Source organism: Aulostomus chinensis, chromosome 5 (assembly GCF_037954235.1).
Source record: "Aulostomus chinensis isolate RoL2024-O1b breed Wild chromosome 5, RoL_Achi_v1.0, whole genome shotgun sequence".
NCBI classification, from domain to species: domain Eukaryota; kingdom Metazoa; phylum Chordata; class Actinopteri; order Syngnathiformes; family Aulostomidae; genus Aulostomus; species Aulostomus chinensis.
Window position 1 is genome coordinate 24,689,487 of NC_141324.1, and position 11,021 is coordinate 24,700,507.

The 11,021-nt window shown below is 42.7% G+C and overlaps 2 protein-coding genes across 3 annotated transcripts in view; one reads left to right on the forward strand and one right to left on the reverse strand.

Moving 5' to 3' along the window:
- Positions 1 to 2,921, forward strand: part of yes1 (YES proto-oncogene 1, Src family tyrosine kinase) — a 120,712-nt gene extending 117,791 nt beyond the window's left edge. For both annotated transcript variants that reach the window (XM_086204113.1, XM_086204112.1), the window contains exon 12: positions 1,196 to 2,921. In XM_086204113.1, the coding sequence (XP_086060239.1) occupies positions 1,196 to 1,404 (209 nt within the window). In that variant the 3' untranslated portion in view covers positions 1,405 to 2,921. The remainder of the gene's footprint in view (positions 1 to 1,195) is intronic.
- Positions 2,922 to 3,516: 595 nt separating this feature from the next.
- clul1 (clusterin-like 1 (retinal)) lies at positions 3,517 to 8,047 on the reverse strand. Its single transcript, XM_086204118.1, has 9 exons — positions 7,888 to 8,047; positions 6,647 to 6,766; positions 6,336 to 6,484; positions 6,085 to 6,255; positions 5,376 to 5,814; positions 4,783 to 4,902; positions 4,490 to 4,704; positions 3,771 to 3,946; positions 3,517 to 3,679 (listed from the first exon to the last, which is right to left on the reverse strand). The coding sequence occupies exons 2-9, from the start codon at positions 6,741 to 6,743 to the stop codon at positions 3,664 to 3,666; spliced, it is 1,383 nt and encodes a 460-aa protein (XP_086060244.1). The 5' UTR covers positions 6,744 to 6,766; positions 7,888 to 8,047; the 3' UTR covers positions 3,517 to 3,663.
- Positions 8,048 to 11,021: the final 2,974 nt, after the last annotated feature.

The window sequence follows — 11,021 nt, forward strand, 5'->3', positions numbered from 1 at the left end:
CAGCAGGGACCAAGGCCAAAAGTTGGAACAGTGCTGTTTAAATTTTGTTTCAAATTACAAAAGTTTAAACAAACAAACAGGATGACGAAGAAACTATATTGCATAAGATATATAAAAATGTACTTCTGAGATATTTAGCACTTATTGCTGCCCTGTTAGGTCACTGCCACAGTGTTTCAACCCTCTTACCTCTCATATACGTGTGCTAGTGTGTGTGTGTGTGTGTGTGTGTGTATATTAAATGAACACACACACAGTAGTGTGTGTGTGGGCACTTCCTCCTGTTGTCAGCTGCATGCTGCTTTCGGCTGAATGCCAAGATGTCTCATTAAAAACCTTTTTTTCCTTGACCAGTAAAACTTTGAATAAATTCATTTGTTCCCTTAAAGCCGTTCTGGAATTTAACTGCGTGTATCTGCTCTTTGCACCACTTGTCTCCTTTGAGAAAAACATCAGATCTCTTCAGGGAAAAATCTATTTTAGAGCTATTTGGTTTCATTATGGTTCCCACTAATGTTGCGGTAAACAATGAACTACTGCTACTTTAACTGCAGACATAGCTTGAGACTAAATTACAACCCAACAACCAAATTAGTTTTCCTGCTGCCGTCTTTCTGATCTGATTTACAGTCATGAACACGCTTTGTCCAGACAACCATTCATCAGGGACATTCTTCTGCTAATACTGCTTTGTTAGCAGGCTAGATGGCTAATTAGCTACTTGGCATGTAAATGTTGCTCTTACTCTTGGTGTGGTTGTAAAAATCCCTGCTGGACACACGACTGGCCGTGATTTTCAGATAAACCAGAACTTGACAGAACATAAAAAGAACAAATAAAACTACAAAGAATTTCCATTCCAAACGCAACCCTAACACATAAACACAGAGAAACACCATTGAAATCATTGCAGGCACAAACGGGTGAAGCCTCTTACCACTTTCAACTGAAGCTAAACTCAGACTGCTCATGTCCCCATACACGTTTATGTACTAATCCCCATGAGTAAGTGACTTAACTGTTCACTTTGATTCCCAAAAAGTAAACAGGAAATCTCCTCCTCACATGTGACAACATGTCCCACATCCACCCTGAAAGGAAGTAGCAAAATAAACCATTAAACGCACAAGTTTCCTGTGTCTCGTCTCCAGGTAAGGATGTCATTTACACACGTTTTCCTGTGTGTTGTTTCCAGGCATGGTGAATCGGGAGGTGCTGGAGCAGGTGGAGCGAGGCTACCGTATGCCCTGCCCGCAGGGCTGCCCTGAATCTCTCCACGAGATGATGAGGCAGTGCTGGAAGAAGGATCCAGACGAGAGACCAACATTCGAGTACATCCAGTCCTTCTTGGAAGACTACTTCACAGCCACGGAGCCACAGTACCAGCCAGGGGACAATCTCTAGCCTGGAGGGAACTGGAGCGACGTCAGTGCAGAACAACACCTGGGAGAACAGAACTTCAACTACAAAACGGGACAAACTTGATGAAGCGAGTAAGAACGAGGTTTCAGCGTGACCAACGGGTCCACAGCCACTTTTAGCAAAGCTGCAAGGGCAAGAGGAGAAAGTTTTCTGAAGCAGCGGTTTGTCCCCGCAGGGACCAATCATTTGGGGAAAGGTGTGAGTGTGTGAGACGGATGCTGGTCCATGAAGCTCTGGGAATCCCGCTAATCAGACGGACTGGCCACAACACTGTGATCGATACGAGAGGGAATGTCGCCTCATTTCAAATCAGTAGCTACTGGCAGGTTGTTTTTTTTGTTTTGTTTTGTGTTTTTTTTTTTTAACTTTTTTATGATAAATCTCACCTCCAATTTCCTCTTTTATTTTGTTCTACAAGATAGTTCTTTGATATTGGAGTCGAGATGTTTCATGTGTACAGTAGTTTGGTTTGAATATGTAGGCTGATGCTTGTTTGTAAGTGACCAACAGCTGGTTGAATGGTCGAGCGTGCTGTGACCTTGGATGGAGAAGAGCGAGGTGACGTGAATGGAACGTGTGGCTGCGAGCAGAGATCGAAGCAGATAACGTGCAACAAAGAAGTATTTTCGGCAGGTGTGATCGAATGAGAATACGAGAAGTGATCTGTTTGATTTTTTTTTTTTAACACTAAAGGCAAATCACTTCCAATGCTTTTACATTTTGTCTTTTAAACTGGGACTTGAAATCATAGAGGGACTTTGATCATTTGCAAAAAAAAAAAAAAAAACTTTCCTGTTTTTAACATTTTATAAATGTTTTTAAATCATCGATTCAGCTTTGACTAGCAAGGTCGAGTGATGTGACATCTTGTTTTTTGTTCGATGCACAGCTGAAAGAAACATTTCTCCTGATATTGCAGTACCCTGCGATACTGTAGTTGGTCCAGCTTACTCTTAGATCTATTAAATTCATCACAAACCCACCAACATATGAAAAATGTGTATTCTTTTATCTGCTGGAGAGAGTTTTATCCAAATTCAATAACAGAAAATAACATTTTGCTTCCTGTGTAAGATTCAACAACGTTTTTATGGTACAGAACATCTGAAATGGCGTTTTTCTTTACTGAACTCCCCTCATGGTTTCCTATTTTGATTCCCGGCGGCAGAGATGGTGGATCACTTGCGGAGTCAGGTGACGGATCAGGGCTTTTGTACTTAAAACACAGAATATAAATGTGTGATAACCAGTTCTCAGAGGTACTTCCACTGTCTGTCCAACGTTGTACGATGGGGAGTGACTAAGTGAGCTAACGTACTGGACAAAGATGTGAACATTTCTTTTTTATTCGTTATTCTCTTTTTTGTGTTTCACTCACGAGAACCTAATATGTGATTCTTCCTGAAGGTAGGACTTGAACTAGTGGGGAGATGATGATGATGATGATGATAAAATTAATGAGAATGGTAACTAATATGATTTTGTACAGAAAAATAAAAAGTTTTACGTACAAATCCCTTCTTGGTCTCTTGACTTTACGTATTGCACAAAAGAATATTTCCGGCAGAATCCTCACCCTGCACCACCAGCCATTCATGCAGGGTGTGTGTGTGTGTGTGTGTGTGTGTGTAACGTAATTGTAACGCTTTATTTCTTTACCGAGATTGCGCCAAGACGATTAAATGGGCACTTCTGGATCATTCCAGGCTCTTATTGAGGAAACACATTTCCATCCTTTTTTCACCAATGTTCACACATTCTTACAACTGACTTGGTTTTATTATGTGATGCAATGAATTATTGGTACCGGCCGATACTCTCCTTCTGCATGTGACGTTCATGGATGGTGCCTGATGATCCGAGAAAGAAGGTTGATTGAATTTGAGGTCATCTGAAGATCGTGTGATGTCATTTCAACAGTTGTGTTTTTAACGATTTCGTCCTCTTCACGGCACAGAATTAGAGAAAAATTGCGTCTGCTCACGGCCAAGTCATTCTTAAATCTTGGTATTAGCCCAGAAATTCACTATTGGTGCATTCCTAGTTTCACATTTAACACCACTTGACAACAGGTTAAAACATTCTTGCTTTTGACTCGCAATATTTCTCACTGATTGAATATGATTTATTAAAATTCCAACAACAATCAGCAAAATACATTCTGCAGCTACAACTGAACACAATATAGGTTCTGTTCACAAAGGTGTAGGTCGAAGCCCAGAACGAGAAAATGGGATCGTCTTACTCCTCCTCATATCTGTAAAGAGAAAGAACTCATTTATTTAAATACAGAAAGATGCAGAAGGAGGCGATGCGTGCCCTCCACACCCACGGGTGAAAACTGTCACCTGATGATCTCCTTGTACTTGTCCAGAGCTTCCTGGGCCACGTACTGGATGAAGGCTGGATCCTGCAGGTCCAGCTCCCCAGGAACGGACAGGATCAGTGGGGGAGAGTTCAGGATGTTCACCTCCACTTTGGTTTCTGTCACGGACAAGTTTTCTTCATGGCTCTTTGGCGCCACCTGGAGAGCAGAAGCAGTCATGGTTTTACGAGTCACGGTGAGGAGGCTCCTCAGGGTCTTTACCCCAGAGGAAGTACTACCATCAGGGATCTATATTTACCCTACAGTCCATCAAATACTCTCATTGAACATTTCATCTGTGCAAAATATTTCTCTCTGATATCTTATCTTCCTCACCGTTGATGAAGCATTTCTACTCAATTAATGAACTAAAGTACAATGTATCCATGTACTTTACTCAAGTATTTGCAAATTAGGGGACTCTGTACTTTAACACCGAAACATTGCAACCGACAAACTGTACTCTTAGCTAGATTTTGTTAAATGTTAAATGTGATGAAGATGATAAACTGTCAGAGCTCTTGACCACTGAGGCACACAAACATCATGTACAATCTGTACTTTTGATACTTCAGTAAACTCAAAATCAAATCCCTCTCCCTTTACTTTAGAACAGTTTTGAAGTTTTTCATTTTTCAGAGCAGAGAACTTCTACTCCTGGTAAAGCAGCGATGGACTTCTCCACCTCTGTGCTCTTCTCACCTTGGTAACACGGAAGATGTTTTCAGGGCTGCTGCTGTTGCTGACAGCCTGAGCCACCCAGCTGAACTCAGCAGCCATGTTGCTGAGCCAGTTGACCGTCTCGTCAGTGTGACGCTGGACGATGGACAAGATCTCATCGTACTGCTCTTTGGACACGTCCAGCAGCTGGGAGACCTCGTCCAGCTCCACATGCAGCTCACGCACGGTGGGACACTCTGGGGACAAGAGGAGGAGGTGAGCTCACGTGAAGACGCCAGCTGACGTCATCAGTAGCGGTGAGGGTGGAGCTTCACCTGTGAGCAAAGCTCCCTGGCACGCCTCGCACTGGTTCTGGAGCTGCCAGCACTCGGAAGTCTGTCTGCGGAGGTCGCGGCACAACTTCCTGTTCTGCAGGATACGCGGTAAATTTCTCTCTGCACAAAAGGTAGAGATGTTAAAGAAATAATGAGGGGTACCGTGACTTTTCACCTTTACTCTGTCATGCTTGGCAGCTGCTAAATGTAACAACTCTTAAACCATATTTGTTGCAGTATTTTGGAGGTATTTGTCTTTTTGTTACTTTTACTCGTTACTTTTTGCCCCCCTTTTTGTGTAGCGTGATGTGGATGGAGACTGACTACTAATATCTACACGCGGAAGTTCAACAACCTGCAAACCCAATTTGAGCTACAAACAAACACTTCAGCTTTGGTGCAACTCCAAACAAACTTGATGGTCCCAGTGATTCACAGAAACGTTCCAGTTGTTCTTGCTCAGTGATTCATTGAAAGGCAAATTATTATTCTTTGGGCTTTAAGCCAGTTGTTCTCCACAATGCACCACTGGGGCTAAAGAGTCTTCAGTTGGACGCGAGCAGCACCGTCTGACAGGTGAACCGCTCACTAACCTTTCTTCTTCTCCTCTGCTATTGTCTCGTGGATGTCATCGAACACCTGGGTCACCACAGCTCCAAACTCCTCCACCACACTCTTGCCGAAGTCAAAGAAGGAATCAAGCACTTCCTCCAGGCCCACACCCTGCATGAAGCCGGAGTCACGGCCCGGCTCGTAGGGGTCGGGGGTGGTCTCCTCGCTCAGGTCGGCAGTGTTGTTCAGAAAAGCCCTCTGGAGCACTTTATCCAGCTTGCTGCTCATCTGGGTGACCAGGGTGACGCTGCGGTTCACCAGTGTTCCCACTTTGCTCAGCAGTCGGTTGAAGGAATCCTCAATGTGGACAACCTCCATGTCAGTGACATCAGGGCCCTGGTTCACCAGGATGTCCCCTGGATCCACGCGAGGTTGACTTATGCCAAAGCGTCTTGACACTCTGCTGAAGAAGCTGTCCACCTGCAGCGGTCAAAATAACAGGAGCTTCTCAGCGTGGGATGCAGAAATGAACCCCCAAAAAACGATGAGCTTTCACAGGCACAGTTACAATTCCAAACAAATAAACTACCTTGATGTTTTTTTAAAGCTTTAGACACAAAGTAGCCAAATTATGAAGGTTCAATTTACACAACCGCTATGATGACAACATGAGTGTATAAAACATTTCTAGAATTTGATTTTCCTTTTTGTTTTGGGGGTGTTTTGTTTTTAAAGTTATGTTTTTCTTACCTTGGCGTGGAAAGCGGCGAACCCCCTGCGGCAGGTGGACGTGTAGAAGTCTTTACACGCATCCTCCAGGCAGGGTCTGCACCGCTCCCACTCCGACTGCAGGGAGTCTTTACACTGCTCCTCTGCCTCCTGCAGCTTGTCAGTCACATCTTGAGCAAGTTGGGCTGCTCCCTGGTGGCAGGAAGAGGAACGCTTAATATCATTCCATCCTTAATTTGCCTCTTAATTTTCTTCGTGAGAGCTGAATGCACCTTTTTCTTGTCACTGCTGTGTTGGAGGGACTTCATGAGGTGCTCGTGCTTCTGCTCGTTCCTCCACATCACCTCCTTCATCTGTTTCACTCCATACAGGGCACGACTCACCTCCTCATCCACCAGCTTCTCCCCATCCAAGGACAATCCTGAGAGGGGGAAAGAGAAGAGAAGGTAAAACTGGATGATTCCGAGGAGGAAACTTTCTTTCAGTATTTTGAGAAATCAACTACTTTTTTAACTACTGACAGCAACACAAAATAATGCTTCCCAAGTATTTATATTAATTGAGCCAAACCGTGCAAACTCACGTTTTAAGGTGTCCTCAGAGACAGGTTGGTCCTCATCTGCAGAACTGAGGACCCCCAGTGTCAAAACCAGAACAGAGAAACTGAGCAGCAGCTTCATTTTGTGCTCAGTCTCAGAAAACTCTAGAAAAACACACGAGGTTTGGGTTGCTGTAGAATGATATTTGCACTTGAACGGCACATTTACTTGACTGTGAATGCATGAGCAGGAACACACCGAGCAAACAACAACAACAGCTGCTGTCTGATCCAGATTACTAATAGGATTGAAGCTTGAATGTGTCTTAACATCAAAACTGGACAGGGTCGTAAGTAGGTCTTCCACTTGGTGGTGCTAAGCATCTTTCTGGACCGAAAACTGAAGCATCAGATCCTCATGCTGGGAGGCTGTTACTGGTCCAGTAATGGTACGGCTGTTCCAGCGAGTTTCATCAAGTTAAATCTTCCATTGTTCATTCCTTGTTATGCTCTTCACAAAAGATCACATTCTGAAACTGAGACTTCGGCTGGTGTGGTGCAGAGTGAGAATATGAACACTTATATAACTGGATCGTTTACTTCCAGATGAGATTTTGCGATATTTCCCACCGCATGTTACAGTGTGTATTTACCTGCCCGCAATGCATCAATATACCACAGCAAACGCTCTTTCAGCTCCACTTCCATGTTGAAACTTCTCATTTATTCAGCTGATAGATATCACATGGTAAACGATTGCAAGAGGTCACACACTATCAAATCACTAAAAATACATGGAGAAAATCTCTAATAGTTGGTTGTGTCGAGTTTCTGATTTGGTAAACGAGCTAAACTCTGACTTCAGTGCCCTGGTTCAGCTACGCAGGTTGTTAAACAAGTCAGTAACCAGCAGGGACTGACAGTAAATCTCACCTGCCTTATTTCATTATGGGTTTAAGATACTGACAGCAGCTTCATGATATCCTGCTGATAAATAAAGGGCTATTTAATATACAATGTCATGATTTGTACCCAAGGAGCACATATTCTTGAAAATGTGGCAATGGGTGTCATCAAAACCAAACCAAACAATGGTTTATGCAGTTCAAATAATAAAAATATTTATGGCAAAAGAATGTATCTTTTATTCTTGAGGAGAAATACTCACTAAAAACTCTAAAAATGCACACTAATGCAAGTTAACAGATAATAAATACAATTAAAGAACACAGAAGTGTCATCTCTACAGATACAATGAATAAAAACCCACCAAAGAAACAACTTACCTATAAAAGGTTGAAGGTGATTCTCCGCTAACAGGAAAAACAAGACGTATGTGTGTGTATATGTGTGCGTGCGTGCGTGTGTGTATGTGTGTGTGTGTGGACAGCAGTGGTGACTTTGACCTGCCTGGTCTATTTGTGCTCTTTCTAGTCAGACTTCATCCTATTACAGTCTTTGCTTGATGTTCATGCCTCTTAATCCAGCCTTCAGCTCATTGACAAGGAAGTTTGTTTTGCATAAGAGCTTGCTTAGTCATGTCAGGCTTACAGAGCATAGGTTTTAATGTTAGATGCTATAAAGCAAGCGTTGTTGTGAATGAATTCCTGCAAAAAAACAAACAAACATTGTACTTGGGCTTGATGGTGAGAAAAAAAATGTACTGTAATATTGTGAAGTAATGATGTAAACACCAGCATGAATGCAATGCTTTTATTGGCAGCCTGCAACCAGCTCACACTGCATGCTGCCAATTAGGCGTAAAGCAGTACACTGTAGCAAATGTCGTTAATATGGAAGTTGGGTTGAAAGTCATCGCAAATGCTTTGAAAATAAGTACGCCCCACATCAGTGCTTCAGGATACTTTCCCGTGACGAGCGTTCGAGCTAAAGCGCAGCACTTTCAAATTCAAATGAACATCCCTTGCTTTTAACTCCTCGCCGCATGAGTTCACATTTTTCACGTCTGCATTTCTCAGCAAGTGTTTTTTTTAAGTCTGTAACAACGCTAGCTACTTAAGGTTAGCCTTCCGCTAGCTTAAATGTGGATGGATATAATTTAATTGTTCAAAATGTTTTAAATGTTCCATATTTTTATCAGATGAAATAAATCAAAATTCTGATTGTAAAATGAATCCTTTCGCGAGGGTTGTGTGACACTCAAAACGATTCATCCACCGTTTTACAGCCAAAATTGTGAGCTAACGACAGACAGGGCAGAGGCAGCTACTTCGTTAGCTCTCTGCTAACTTGAATGTGGATAATGTTCTGGAACATAAGTTCTCTTAAACTTTCCAAATATTATCAAACCAATTTGGATCAAAATGTACAATTGTCATGATAGTGAACGGATCATTTTGCAGGGGTTATGTGATGCCCGAAACAATTTATTCAATGTTTCACACCCAGAGCTCTAACGATGGAGTGAGGTGTTGACAGTTGTTTTGTAATGCCTGTCACTGCCAGAAGGTGGAGACAAGTATTAAAACGATTGTTTTAACAAAACAAACATTCTAGGAAGATGATCTAGTGTAGACTATTTAGTTCAATTTGATTAAACAGTTGTGTAGATTTTTTTTGTGTTTATTTTCTTTTTGTAACTCTGGTTTATATTCGTTAACTCAGTTCAGCTCGTTTTCTTCAGGCCTCGGAGTGAGAGAGAAGCACGGAGACGACAGCAGCGTGGAACTAGGTGAGTACTTTACTGTTAACGTTCAAAACAATCAGAAAACTCACGATTCAGTGTGTAGCAGCATCAACATCTCCATGTGGATCGGCTGGAAATCATATTAAATATTCAAAGAATCACCAAAATAACATTTGTCATCTCCCAGTAACATCAGATCTGTACAGCAGTGAAACCCTCCTCACATTACCGTTGGGTTTTTACTGACAACGGTTCTTAATTAGGCCTCCGTTAGAAAGCAAGGACTTCCTGCTGACATGAACAGAAGCAGTGCCATCACAGGGAGCTGCGTTAGATCATGTTGCTTCTGGTCTTTAATTGATGAAACAATCTGACGGTGTGGGATTAGTGAGGAGATTGTTGAGCTGGAGCTGTGCCATGTTCTGACCTCACAACTTCTGCAGAGCTCATTTAACACGTCAGCTGCCTCAACCAACAGGCGCGTAAATTGTTTTAATAAGCAGGTAACGTCCGTGTGTCACGTGTAAACCATCGCCAGCTACTCTTACTCCACGGTTCATGCAGTAAAGTAAACATTCTTTTCGGTAGGAAGCTGTTTAGCATCTCTACTCCTGATGGTATGTGAGGGACAGGGGGTCAAAAGCTGCCTCTGTCCCCGGCTCTCTCAAAAATGTGCCCTCTACGCGTGCTGTGACCCAGAAAATTGGGTCCTCTCCGGATCATAATCTGAAACAGACAGTTTTTAGCAGCAGTTGCAGCCTCACTACACCTTCAACACCTGGTTTCTATAACACTGCAGGGGGAAAAGAGCTTCCCATGTTCTCCCACGGGCGACCTCAACATAAAACAGTTGACAATAAAAGGGTTTCTTGTTAGTGAGAGACGACACTCACGCTGTAACTTACGAGAGGAATAAACATAAATCACATTTAGGAGGGATCAAGAAGAAAATAGTTTGTTGTTGATATGGTTCCATAATTGAATTATTTCGTATGAGGGGAGATTTTCAACCCCCTGCAAGGTGTCACAGGAGGTCCATGGTGATCTCATGTCCTTCAGAGCTGAGTCAGTCAAAACAAAGAGTCCTTGATGGCAGAGACGGAAAAGAGGACACATTAATGGCTGAACAGAGAGCTGGAGGAGTGGGAGGCATAAGCCTGAGGTCTGTCTTGAGTTTGGTTTTTAGGAAGCAGGTCAGGATTGTTGGACGTAGCTCTTATATGCAGTGTTCTCATTCAAAACAAAGAAGGTCTGGCAAACTTTTCTTAAATAAGGAGCGAGCAGCAAGTGTGTGACAAATATAGCCAGGACTGCGGCAGTTATTGTGGATTTTTTTGGCCATCTTGCATGTTTTCACAGTGTCAAATATATAAGTCTCTCACAGGGCTCCTCCTCTTACTTGCAGCTGTTTGTTTCCATTTCCATCCATCAACTGCATTATTTGGTTCACCTCTTCTGCTCCCATCAGCTTCATTTACGGCTGCAGCACAGGACAGTTTCTTCAAAAATAAAAATAAATTAAAGACCCACTAACCTGCGCTACTCGCCCACAATCACACCCAAGTTAGCAGAATGACACAAGGTATGTTTCCACACATTGGTGCAGCCCGAAATCTGGAGAAAATGATGCTTGTTTACATCTGGCTCTCTGAAACACCACCGTAAATGAGTGTGCAGCTTGTTGCTGCCCCCAAGAGGGCAGAAATTACTACAGGAGCTCAAGATTTGTTTATACTTTTGGAACTGTAGAAGCCTACAAATTTCATAAGAAAT